This window comes from Platichthys flesus, chromosome 2 (genome assembly GCF_949316205.1).
Source record: "Platichthys flesus chromosome 2, fPlaFle2.1, whole genome shotgun sequence".
NCBI classification, from domain to species: Eukaryota; Metazoa; Chordata; class Actinopteri; order Pleuronectiformes; family Pleuronectidae; genus Platichthys; species Platichthys flesus.
In genome coordinates, this window is record NC_084946.1 from 26,407,615 (window position 1) to 26,420,841 (window position 13,227).

A 13,227-nucleotide genomic window follows, 5' to 3' on the forward strand; every position below is an offset into this window, starting at 1 on the left:
TCTGGATAACCTCCAGACCTGCGGCGGCCAATCAGATCCCTCCTGCACGTGTTGACAGGGTCACAGAAGTACGAGGCTTCACTGATGCCCAGAAGGAGGAGTACTTCAGGAGGAGATTCAGTGATGAAGAGCTGTGCAGCAGAATCATCTCACACATCAAGACGTCCAGGAGCCTCCACATCATGTGTCAAATCCCAGTCTTCTGCTGGATCAGTGCTACAGTTCTGGAGCACATGTTGACCACAGACCAGCGAGGAGAGCTGCCCAAGACCCTGACTGACCTGTACTCACACTTCCTGCTGGTTCAGACAAAGAGGAAGAAAGTATGGTGAGAAATGGTTCTCATTGTTTTGGGCACCATGTGGGTGGGTGGGTGTGCCCCTCTACCACTGTAGAGGGGCTCTTCAGCCCCTCTACAGTGGCTGTACTGTACAGTGTCGTGCATATGTTTCGCGATCGCTGAACTTAACGAATCAGTTTTCATATTATTAACGTGAACGTAACGATGAACGTGATTAAACGTCACGTTCATTTTTTAAATCATCATCGTATCAGGCCCTCATGAAATACCAGGAGCGGGCGAGGGTGTGTGTGTGTGTGTGCGCGTGTGTGGCCAGCGCACCGGGGCTCCGACCCCGCCCACTCGCTCGGAGAGAGCCACAGTGAGCTCTGAAGATGGTCCGATCTAGAGACATGCCGTCTTCTCCTGTTAAACTGAATAAGAAGCGCTAACAAGCAAGCCCCTGTTTGTGAGGAAATGTATTGTCCATAGTGAGCAGGGGTTTGAAACCTTTACTATCAGAAGAGACATTTTGCCCCCTCTTCTGAGCGAGTGGGCGGGGTCGGTGCCCCGAGACCCGAGACCGGTCAGCCCGCTACACCAACACACACAACACACAAACACCCGCTCCTGGTATTTCATGAGGGCCTGATACGATGATGATTGAACAAAAGTAACGTGACGTTTAATCACGTTCATCGTTACGTTCACGTTAATAATATGAAAACTGATTCGTTAAGTTCAGCGATCGCGAAACATATGCACAACACTGTACAGTACAGCCACTGTAGAGGGGCTGAAGAGCCGCGTTCGGCTCCAGAGCCGCGGGATGACAACCCCTGTGCGGAACCGAAATTGTATGGTGTATTGGACGTTTTAGTGTCTCCTGTGTCCATCCCTTTTAGCTGTCCTCTGGAAACACTTCCGTTGTGTTGTCGCCTCTATTTGCTGCGCGTTCGTATATTTGCTGCGCGTTCGTCTATTTGCAGGGCGTGTGTCTATTTGCAGCGCGTGTGACTATTTGCTGCGCGTTTCTGTAATGTGTTGTGTTGTGTTGTGTTGTGAAATTGATGGAGATGTTTTCTTACTTTGCTTGTGTTTTGTCAACTTGCATGTGTTTTGTCAACTTGCATGTGTTTTCTTAAGTTGCTGTTCGTTGAGCTCTCAGGGCCACCGTACAAACCCCTCTCATCTGAGAGAATTGGATCTGAGTCAAAACAAGCTGCAGGACTCAGGAGTGAAGGAGCTGTGTGGTTTTCTACAGAGTCCAACCTGTCGACTGGAGACTCTGAGGTAGATCTCATATCTATAAAACAGCATTTATACCCAATTTATCTAATTTAATTCTGATACAACATAATTCCTCATCATACATAATTATAATTATATAACAGATTAATTATAATTAATTAATCAGATTAAACAGATTAATTATAATTAATTAATCTGTGACATTTTAAATATTCAGCTATTAAAACACATCTGATTTTAGTTCTGGATTTCCAAAACTGATCTGCAGGACAGAAATTTTTACTGAATCAGGACTCGATTTTAGTCCAACATGTCTGATTTCATATTTATCTTTCAAATCTGTAATGACATGAATTTTTTTGTTATTGTCGAACATGAACTCAGTTTAATTTACAGTTAAGTTTTATCCTTTATCCAGGTTGTGGAGCTGCAGTCTGTCAGAGATCAGCTGTTCTTCTCTGGCTTCAGCTCTGAGGTCAAACCCCTCTCATCTGAGAGAACTGAGTCTGAGAGGACACGACCTGCAGGACTCAGCAGTGAAGGAGCTGCTTGATCTGGAGCAGAGTCCAAACTGTTGACTGGAGACTCTGAGGTCAGTAGATGGTTCGAGTCAGTCCACGCTGCTTTCATCAGTATTTTACTAAACACAGTCAGTATCACAGATCCAGGGTCTGTGCTTCCAAGCAGGATTTGTGGTTCTCAGGTTAACTTCAGGTTTAGTTTTTTCAGTCCTACGAAGCTGTTCCACTTCTTAACACGGTAAATCACCATGGTAACTTCTGATGATCGGCTAACCTGCTCCAGGTTAAGTTGGAGATCAACCCGTATAAATGCTCTGCCCACCGACCACAGTGAGTTGATCTCTAACTCACCAAGTTTATCTCTATCTCTTTGTGTGTGTCCTCAGAGTCAATTTGTGTTCTCAGAGACAGAGTGTGTCAAACTAAGCTCATTATCGAGGCCACATCCTGGGATTCAAATGTTTCTCATCAAGAATCTTCTTCTCTTCCACTCGTCTTGTTAGTTAACAACAGATTCAGTTCTTGTATCCTTGAGTTATTTATCTCTTTCACATACGTTATTGTATCGTGGTTACGGAATATATTTTATTCGGACTGCCACCAGGGGGCGCTGTAAGTTACACATTGACACAATCCCAGATGTTTTACCAACTGTTCTTCCTGCTTTTAGCAGCTGTGACTGAGTTTCTTTTATTCTGGATCATTGTGAAATTTGAGGCTCTGCTGTCAGTCAAACTGTCCATGTCTGTGATTGGTCATACACAGTAAACCCCGCCCCTTTTATGTGCACGCTCAGATCTTGTTGAGGAAAACCTGAGTTAATTTACGAGTTGATAACCAGCGTCATGTGACCACTTAGCCTGTCAGGTTCAGTTGAGCTGATCTCATTAAGATCTCCTGGACATGTTGAAGTGTCTTTGTAGTTCAGGCCTCAGAGTTTCCTCAGTGAAGCTGTGAGAGGACAATGAGGACAGACGTCAGGATTGGACAGAAACACAGAGAGAGAAAAATCAGCCAATCAGACGAGCCGGAAGCTGCTTTTGATCATTTGATTGAGTTGATGTGAAGACGACAGTTGTTTCATGTGAACAGGAACTGAAGATGGACCACAGCTGACAGCCTCACACGATGAACAGAGACGGTGTCGTCTTCATCTGATCTGAGACAGTTTGTTCTCTCACTTCATCAGTGAAGAACTGATTGTTGAGGAGTTGTTGACCATCCTCACACAATGAATCAGTTCATCATGAAGAGAACAGCCCGACTCATTCCACAGATACTCCCTTCTCTCTAAGTAGGACCCAAGGTCAGGTTAGAGATAAAGGGCCAACTAGCAGCACATTGTAGGATCTACATGGACTTTCATATCTAATTCAGACGCCCAGACAGAGAAGCACCAACTCCATGACCCGTATAACATCAGTGGCTAGACGTAAAGGTTAGGTATGCATGTTTTAGTGGATGTGCTGTTGGGATGGGTGATGCAAGATGAGGGAGATATACTGGGATGCTGTGGGACACATCTTCAGACCTATGGGTGACCATTGATCATGATACTCTGTTAGCGTTGGTATATTGTTTCACCTTCTGGTCTCCTTGATGCATGAAGTCTACATTAAATTCTCCTGTATGAGACATCAGCTGCTGCCTGAGTTCACCTTTCACCAGCTTCCAGAAAACTTCCATCACACTGATCAGGTGGATCTTTGTCACAGCTCTGAGATCAGTGTGAATGAAGCCTGCACATCAGCAGTAAATCCACCTCTCAGGTGTCCACTCTGCACCAGATTCAAACCAGCAACCTTCTTCCCCGATTGTTTTTATTCACAATCGGGGCAAGAACACCATGCAGAATATATAAACACTCTATAAAGAGTCACATTAAGTTGATTTAAATGTGCCTTTATTATTTTCCACCTTTGTCCCTCAGTCTGTCTCCATGTGTGTATAACCACATTCTGTGTATATGTTTGTTTATGAGTTTCAAGTTCCTGGATTCACGTCACAAATTGATTTAGTTCAACACAAAGTTAAACACAATGAAATCACTTCAAGTTTTATATCAGAGTTTGTCTCTGACACAAAAGATCAGGTTTAGTTGAGGCCAGGTTTAAGTTTAGGTTATTTTAACCATTACATCAAACATTTCATCAGGCTGAATCAACACTGATTCATTAAAAACATTAAAATAATTATCGACCAGAATCCACAGATTAAAATGTACGTATTTACACATTTCATATCTCAAGATGGACATTGTTTTTAAAGTGTTTGTGAATCCAAAACACACGACATAATTAAATGTGCCGAAACAGACGAAATATGAACAGAAGAAATATTGCAAATCAAACAGTGAGTTCAGTAAAATCTCAACAACACTTTGCTTGTGGAACAATATTTACTCATGATTTCATTGAAATTTGATTCACCTTTAACCATGGACTATTATAACAAGACTGCTTGATGTACAATATGTCTCCTCAGATACTCGACCATCACTGACAATAATCCATCAATTCATTGACCTTCCTTTATGCTACAAACTGTTTATTCTAATCAATGCTGTAAATTCTCTTATCTTTCTCATGTTCTCTGTTACACGTGGCTTCTAATGCACGTCTGTCCGTCCAGGGAGAGGGACACTCACATGTGTCTCTGAGGTTTCTACCTTCTTTTCACCCTGTTAAAAGTTGTTTTAGTATTTTTCCTGACTCTTGTTGAGGGTTAAGAACAGAGGATGTCACACCTTGTTTAACTCTATGAGACAAATTGTGATTTGTGAATGTGCTATACAAATAAAGTTTGATTGATTGATCTCTCTCACACGATGTCTGAGTCCAGTCAGTAACATGTATTGATGAGATATTAATGTGATGAGGAGGGAGAAGAGGAAGAGAAGCTCCCTGTGTCATGTGTCCCCCGACATTCTGGACCTACAGCAGCAGAACTAAGAGCAGGTCCAAGACGAATTTTTTGAGAAGCGGTTTTGATTCCAGCTGGTTTAAAGGACTGTGGTACATATCCTGATGATAATGACAGATTGATCATGTTCAGTAATGTATTATCAATTAGGGGCAGAATTTCTTTATGTACTTTTGTAGGAATGTGGTCTAAGATACAAGTTGTGGGTTTAGAAGATGATTATTTTGGTCAGATGATCAGAGAGAAGCTGTCTAAATAATTGGTAAGATTCTCAGCTGTCTGAGATTTCTATTCTTGATGGTGTATTAGTGCCGAGTGGGGGCAGATGGTTGATTTTATTTATAATAGTTAGAATGTTATCATTAAATAAAATCATAAAGATATTGCTATTCAGGGATGGAGGGATACTGGGTTGGGTGGAGGTGTGACTCTCTGTCAGCTACTGTTAGGAATTAAAATTCTGGCTGGTATTTGCAACTAAAGGGGGGGGGGGGGGGACATGAGCAGTGTGAGCCAGATATAAGGCCTTTATACAAATTATTTATAAATAACCCTTGCTTCTTATTGTTAATAATGAATTTTATAATTGTTCTGAATTCTAACTTTTGGTATTAAACCATTATTCCCTTAAGACTCATTCACATCACATATGCAGCTGTCTGATAAAGTTCTGGAGGTCGGACAGAGTGACTTTGTTGACATTGTTTTGTCTCGTTGTTTTGGTTTCGAGGATCCTAATGTTTACATCAACAGTACATTGTTTTGATATAGCAGGAACATCATATTCCTTTCGCCAGTGGCCTACATGGCATCAGCTGTGTCAAGGCCTTTCATGAAGAGAACCTTTTGCTTAGCAACTATCAGAGTAGTAGAAGCGTCACGGAGAGCGGCTCCTTGTCACTTCCTGGATTCCTTGACAAGAGGCGGGGGACTACAGCTGTGGACCAATAAGGGAGAGCCAAAACTGATTTGCGGTGACTCCCCTTCAATCTTTCAAAACCAATCATATTAAATCCACTGTTATAACTATATCAAACCCCTATTGTTCGGGGCCATTATTGATTAGTTAGGCATCAAGAAAGTTTTTTATTAGTTTCCTTTACTCTGATGAATAATCCAAGGTTATTAAATTATGGACTGATAGAATGTGTTGTACCAACTTGTAACATGTCACTGCTTGTATGGCCATAACTAAAATTACTTGATTGCCAATTATTAATATCATGAGGTCATCACTTCAGTTCAAACAGAAATTTGTCCAGGCTGATGTTTCTTACATTGTGAGATTGGAGAAGAATTATTTACAACTGACAAAAGAACTTAAAAAACAAGAAGTAATTACAAAAACTTTATTAGCATCTCCCTGTTAAAAAAACTAAACAATAAACTGAAGAAATAAGAGCGGGGGATTTGAGTTTAACTTGGAGACTTAACCAGAAACAGTGGAGATCAGAATTTGTTTAAATTTCCACTTCTAAACTGCATTTGCATGTTTTCGGTCAGTGTGTTTGACTGAGGGAAGTGTTTAACAACAAATATCACAGTGTGGAACGTCTAATTTCATGAAAGTAGGGCGTCACGATGCGTGCACCAGGCCAGATTGGCAACAGATATTCCCGTCCCCGATATCCTCAAAATTATTAGACTCTTTTTCTACACATTTCCACTGGAGCAGCTTAACACCAAGGTCAGTTGTGAGTTTGACAGGGTTCATGTTTAACAGAGTCTTTCAGCGTGCATTCAAACGCTGCAGACGCAGGAAGCGAGGCCGGGGGGGAAATGAACATCACCGTCACATTCATATTTTACTTCTTGCCCGATTTCTTGATTCCGCTGCCACCTGGAGGGGAAAGAAAGGAAAGTTAACAAAACCTCCAATCTGACCAGTTATTCCTTTGGTCAAGTTTAACCATGTTTCAATATCAAATAGGTGAATGAATGTGTTTGTGTCTCAAAGACAAAGACTATACGTGGAATTTGAAGATCCTGGGAGTTCGTATGATCCATTACATTTGAGGTTTAAATAATCAAAACAGTCCAGCCCATGAGTATTTATACAATTTACAACTCTTTGTTCTTGAGGTTCTTGATTCAGCAAAGTCACATTGAAAGAACATTTTAAAAAGAAACTACACATCAGATTGAGACGCCTTCATTACATCAGGAAGCATCTCTACCCTGTAGTTCTGCACCAACAAGTGAAACCAGGAGCTGGTGCTTGGAATGAGACGTTTATGTTTTTGTTTTTTTTCATACAAACACCAGCATTTTATTAAATTTCATTAAACTTCATTGCATGATTTTAGTCTATGATTTATACGACATTAAAATAACAAACGCTTACGCCTAGCAACGTGGGTGATTACGGCAGTATAAACAACCATGTGACACGTGTTCAGATCATATGTTTATAGATCAGGTGGCTCTTCTCTTCACTGTTTGTTCGTGCAAACAACTTAAAGAAGCTATAATGACACCTCCAACTAGATCTTACCTAAATTTCCTTTTGCAGCTTTGACCTTCAGTGCATCCAAGGCCTTCTGGTCTTCCTTCTGCTTCTGCTTGTAGGCGACATCCTCCTGCAGACACAAGGCAAGCTTTACAATCCTCCGACTTCAGGCCTGAACCATGTCACTTTAATATCTGGGTTACAACTAACAGTTATTTTTTTTAACCATTAGTTAAGCTAATAAAAGCACTTCAGGAGACAAAGCAGCTTCATCGTCATCTTCCTGAAACACACATATCCAACAGACACAAGACGGTGCTTTGTGAACGTGTGTGTGTGTGTAAACAATACACGTACTGTGTATATTTTATTCATCATGTACAATCGTCGTGGAGCAACAGTTTAGCCTGAGAGGAAAACTCACATCATCCATTTCCTTGGACTGCTTCTTTGGGGCCTTCAGCGGTTTCTTTTTGCCTCCTGAGGAAACAATAAGTCAATGTTAGCGCACAATCTGAAAATAATGAATAATAACGATTTCAAAACATCGAAGGCGTGGATTTTAAAATTGCATAAACATTATCCGCCCATCATTTTAATGCAGATCATTTCGGTTTCAGAACATTCGGGTTATTAAAGCTGTTGGTGACACCGAGCTGCTAAAATGACGTCAATTTTGATTTGCTAACATATCTAAATGACCTGTCAGGCTGCGCATCTCCCTCAGAAGACCGCGCAGGCTTCACGACCCACCCACTCAACACGGTATCTGTTGTGTTTGAATATTAACCGGCAGCACAAATTGTTAACTCGGAGGGTTTTGTGGGTTTAATACGTGAAAAGGAATGGTTCTCACCGTCACGCTTTCGGGCTAGCTAGCGGCTAACAGCTAGCTGCAGCCGCCAGTGTAGCACGCGTACAACGTGACTAAAAACAATCGTATAAATGTTCCGTTGCGTGTAAACTGGGCCTCACGTGAAGCAGAACCTCTCACCTTCTCTGCCGGACATGATTCAACCGGGCTGCACTCGACGAGACGGGAGAAATGGACGAGTGTTCGTTAGCGCTGCGTGATTCTGTGTCGAAGCTGCAAAGCGTGTGTCGCGTAATCCAGGACGATTTCTGTGAAGAGCGTATCGAGGCTCGTGTTGATGACGTATTTTGTGACGTTCACAGCTTCGCGAGCCGGCCGTACCACGTGACTGAGTGAGGAAATGGTTCGCGGGTTTGGCGTGCGAATCGAAATATAATGGGCAGCGAAACGCAATGGACCCCCCCCCCTCCCTCACAATTTGTGGACTTATGACTTTATTTCGTTGTGTTATATTACGATAATTTGTTTCCACTTTCACCTTTGACCCCGCCATTGTATCATAAAGACATACTCCATATCAATACGTTCATAATGTATGTATTGGCGTCACAAACACCATTCATTTATTTATTCAATTCAAAGCTTCATGTCGCCATCACCATTGTTGCAGGTGGATGAAGACGCTGTCAGGACCCCAGTGGCCTCCGAACCGGAAGTAGAAGGACTGTGCCGTGCCTGATAGGAAATCTGGCCCGGATGCTAGCCGTTTCTATTCGGATATGCTAACCGGTTAGCCAAAACGCAACCGTATCCGAGTGTCATGTGCGCGGTGACAGCATCGACGAAAGCAGGTACGTTCATTCTCAACACCGCGTTGGATTTTTGGAAGCGCGACACGACAGGTTTACACCGGGTAAAGTCACTTTTAGCTGTTAGCATTGTGTGGCTAACAGGCTAGTTGGGGATGAAGCAAGGGCAAGAACAGAGCTCTGGTGACAACATGCATTATAATGAGATAAACAACGTGTGAACTTCATTATTCTATAGTCTGATTATTCATTTAATAATAACATGAGGCACGATTACTGATGTTCAATGCTGAGGACAGGTCACAGTGTGTCATTCATTCCACTGTATTTAGGTCGTACGTTTAGTTAAGTAGTTACAGTGTGTTTGGGATCAGTTGTGTTATGTTATTAACAAACATATTTTAGATGCAAGTATTAATATGTCACATCTTCTCTCTGTCTGTGAACATCACTTGTTCACAGTTTTCATCCCATTTCAATGACATCTCATTTCTTGTCCAGTTTTAAAACAGGGTATAGCCTTTAAATTAATGTAGCGTTATCTCACTGTTTGCATTTCTATTTGCTTTGTCTGTTTTAAAGTTTGATTTATTCTTCCTCGTGCTGTGATGATCTCCTCAGTGTCATCTCTGGGTTGGGATTTTCAAAACAAAGCTTCAGTTCAAAGCTACACTTCTTTAAATTAAGTGTTAATAAGAACGCTGTTGGTAGCAATCACTGTTATTGAAATCAAAAGACATTAAAGCACATTATTTGTACGACATTTTATTCAGCTGTAACGCCATTTATTGTCTATTTTACTGACCTAAATCTTTGATTATCTAAATAAGGTAAGATAATAATGTTTTAAGAGGCTGGACCCTGTTCAGTTGTGAGATCTGACACAACAGTGACATGAACAGTTTGTAGTTTGTCCATCATCTAATTGTTTCTCTGTTCTCACAGGTGCCTGTTCCAGTTTGAACTCTGTAGCTACATTGAGTGTGAAACACTGACAGATTTCCAGCTGCTCCTCTGACCACTGCTCCTCTCCATGAGGTACTTCTATATAATTTAGTTGTGTACAGGGCAGAAATGAGCTTTATGGCTGCTTCTATGTACAAACAGCAGAACTCAATGATTAACATCATCCTCACTGCCTCAGGTACAGAGGAGCACAGCTCTGTCGCTGGGCTCATGGCTCATGCTGCCTGTCCCGCCTCTCCCTCTCTGGATCGCTGTGCGGCAGAACTACGTTAGTCCGAACCTACAGTGCTCACCATGAGCCAAGCTCCCCTCCACCCCCTAACCCTGCACCTCCTGAGGGGAAGGGTGGAGCTGAGGTGGTGAAGCAGCGGGCCCTGGCTGCCCTACAGGTACAGGATGGACTTCTTCTTTTCATAAAAACTTTCCAGACCCTAGACCTCGCTGCCAAAATGAAATATTCCAACTGTATTAAAAAATAGCAATCATCTACTACTGCAAAGAAACACAGAACCAACCTGAAACACAGGCTTCTCCCCGTTCCTCCAGTATACAGGTGAGCTGGGGCGGCAGTGGGGTCAGAGGTCGGCTCAAACGGCCACAGCCTCGGTCAACTACTGGTGGGAGAGGTACGAGGAGTTTGTCGGGCTCAACGAGGTCCGGGAGGCTCAGACCAACGTCACTGAGGTCAGCAGACACCAACATGCACCTCAACTCTCAAGCTCAGTTGACCCACTCTCATGTAAATCGATTGGCTCAATTATGGGACACAGCTCTTTGTATAACTCATTACAATTTAACAACATCACAATCTGGAGCTTGCAAAATGTCCATGAATCATCACCTCTTCAAAACAGAAGGGACCATGTTCCACGTTCCTGATGACAGGGGGGCACACCCGGCTTTCTGTTTATTTGCTGCCCCTTATTTGTCTGGAATATTTATGTTAATGTCTTAGGTTGTATGTGTTTCTTCTAGGCTGAGGCAGCGTTCATGGTGGCCAGAGGGATGGTGCGTGAGGCTCATGCCAGCCTGGAGGCCTTGCAGGTCCGGCTGAAGGAGGTCCGGGACCGGCTGGACCGAGTGTCCAGGGAGGAGGCTCATTACCTGGAGCTGGCCACGCTGGAGCACAAACTGCTGCAGGTTAGTTCAGGTGACTGAAAATGCTCCTGTGAGTTTGTCTAAGGTTTCACTGTGTCCAAGATGAACGTAGTTGGATGTCGGAAGAAGAAGTGGGAGTACAATCATCCTATAAGTGGTATCTTACAAGCTACTAAGTGATCATCAGTCCAAAGACATCTGTTATAACCCCCCCTTCCTCCCTCTCTCTCTCTCTCTCTCTCTTCTGACCACAGGAGGAGCGGCGTCACCGGACAACCTACGAGAATGCTGAGGAATCGGAGAGGGAGAAGTTCAATTTGTTTTCAGCAGCCGTCAGAGGGAGCCACGAAAAGGAGAGGACAAGAGCCGAACGGACCAAGAACTGGTCCATCATTGGCTCGGTGCTGGGAACCCTGATCGGGGTCATGGGATCCACATATGTCAACCGTGTCCGCCTGCAGGTGAGGAGGGCTGATGAAGCTGTGGTCTCTCTGCTTGTCGACAGATTTTGTCACTTGCTCTTGTTTCGTGTGTTGTACATTTTCCTTGTACGAGCGTCTCACCAGGATTTCAATGGGCTTTGATCCTCGCTCAGCTGATGCATCTGCCCTTTGTTCATCTGTAGGAGCTGAAGACTCTGCTGCTGGAGGCCCAGAAGGGTCCAGAGAGTCTGCAAGAAGCTCTCCAAGTCCAAGCAGGAAACCATCGCTCCCAGCGGGACGAGCTCGGAGCTCTCATTGACAGCCTCAAGGTCACTTTGAACGACGCCTTCACCACGAGGAGCGCAGTCCTCAAAGTCCAGGGAGCTCCAGCACCAGAGCCACCCAGTGTGCCTGTCTCAGCCTTAAAAGACCTCACCATCTTTAGCCAAAGGACACAGTCCCTGCTCGAGTCCCTCCAACCACAACTGGGACAACTGGAGCAAGGACTTGGTAGAGTTGAGAGCAAGTTGTCGGTGGTGAAAGGGCTGCTGGACGCCAAACCACAGGCCGAACCCCGGGCTCCTAAGCCGCGGGTAGAGAGACCAGAGAGAGAACAGAGAGTGGACCTGTGGGAATCTGAGGTGGCTGCGAGGCATCTTGAGGAGACCCAGAGGACGCTGGGAGAGGGGATAAGGACAAACACTATTTATAATGCTGTGTTTACTTACACCGCCACCGCCATCACCATCTCTGCCGTCTACCTGATGCTCAGGGGAGCTGGTTAGACGTGAGGCCGCCACAATGAGTATGTCCACGTGCACCGATACGTTATCAGACACTGGGGAAATAAAATCTGAATTATATCATAATATAACGTTGGTGTGGTTGGAAGCATAGACAGTAAATAAAGATGGATGACACGTCTCCACTTCCTGTTATTTTACAAATATTAAGCCTCCGATGTTGGAAGCTGTCATGTCGTCCATCTTTATACACAGTCTGTGTTTGTGATTAATGTCTAATGAACGAGTTCCAGCTATTTTGGGCTGATGTCTACTGAGCCACTAAAGCTGCTTTCAGATACTTTGTGATCTCAAGATAAAATGTAAACAGAATTTAACATGATCACTCTGCAATATAAGTTTTCATCATCTCTTTTTCCATCACTGTACAATAAATGTTAAATTCTCTTCAACTCATGATATAAAGCAAAGCAAATCCTCCCAGTTGTGAAGCTGGAAACAGGATGTCTTTGATTTTCTAAAGGTATTTGATTATTTTCTCATCTATCAGACCAATTAGTTCAGGCCTCAGTGGTTTTCCGAACCCCTCCCAGCTGAGAGTGATGGACCATGTTTCTGTCTATACATGTTATGATAACTCAGTGCTCATATGTAAGGAGAACACACGCAGTGGCGGTTCACTGATTCTCTTCAGATCAATGAAGATATAACAAGAATTAAAGAAATAAGTGAGTTTTTAATAATCAGGGTAAGAAAATACTCGTGAAATGACACAGATGAAGAAAAATATCCTTTAATTCAAATAATTAAAGGTAACCAGTAATCACTGTAATCATATTTAGTTAAATACATCAGTACAATTTTAACTATGTGAGAAAATGTCTGAAAACGTGAATGAGGTTACCTCCAAGCTGCTTTGTGTCGTCATGTTTGCATTAGTTTGTCATGTTGT

The 13,227-nt window shown here is 43.1% G+C and overlaps 3 protein-coding genes across 3 annotated transcripts; 2 read left to right on the top strand and 1 right to left on the bottom strand.

Moving 5' to 3' along the window:
• The first annotated feature begins 359 nt into the window (after positions 1–359).
• LOC133963463 (ribonuclease inhibitor-like) lies at positions 360–2,119 on the top strand. The gene is made up of 3 exons (XM_062398255.1): positions 360–369; positions 1,480–1,573; positions 1,950–2,119. Exons 1-3 carry the CDS (start codon positions 360–362, stop codon positions 2,107–2,109), a joined length of 264 nt encoding a protein of 87 aa, XP_062254239.1. The 3' UTR covers positions 2,110–2,119.
• A 4,190-nt stretch (positions 2,120–6,309) lies between these two features.
• Positions 6,310–8,575, bottom strand: tma7 (translation machinery associated 7 homolog). Its single transcript, XM_062409098.1, has 4 exons — positions 8,418–8,575; positions 7,848–7,903; positions 7,469–7,553; positions 6,310–6,814 (listed from the first exon to the last, which is right to left on the bottom strand). Exons 1-4 carry the CDS (start codon positions 8,431–8,433, stop codon positions 6,780–6,782), a joined length of 192 nt encoding a protein of 63 aa, XP_062265082.1. The 5' UTR covers positions 8,434–8,575; the 3' UTR covers positions 6,310–6,779.
• A 330-nt stretch (positions 8,576–8,905) lies between these two features.
• ccdc51 (coiled-coil domain containing 51) lies at positions 8,906–13,225 on the top strand. Its single transcript, XM_062409090.1, has 7 exons — positions 8,906–9,088; positions 9,992–10,084; positions 10,191–10,401; positions 10,559–10,696; positions 10,988–11,152; positions 11,365–11,571; positions 11,736–13,225. Exons 2-7 carry the CDS (start codon positions 10,080–10,082, stop codon positions 12,315–12,317), a joined length of 1,308 nt encoding a protein of 435 aa, XP_062265074.1. The 5' UTR covers positions 8,906–9,088; positions 9,992–10,079; the 3' UTR covers positions 12,318–13,225.
• The last annotated feature ends 2 nt before the right edge of the window (positions 13,226–13,227 follow it).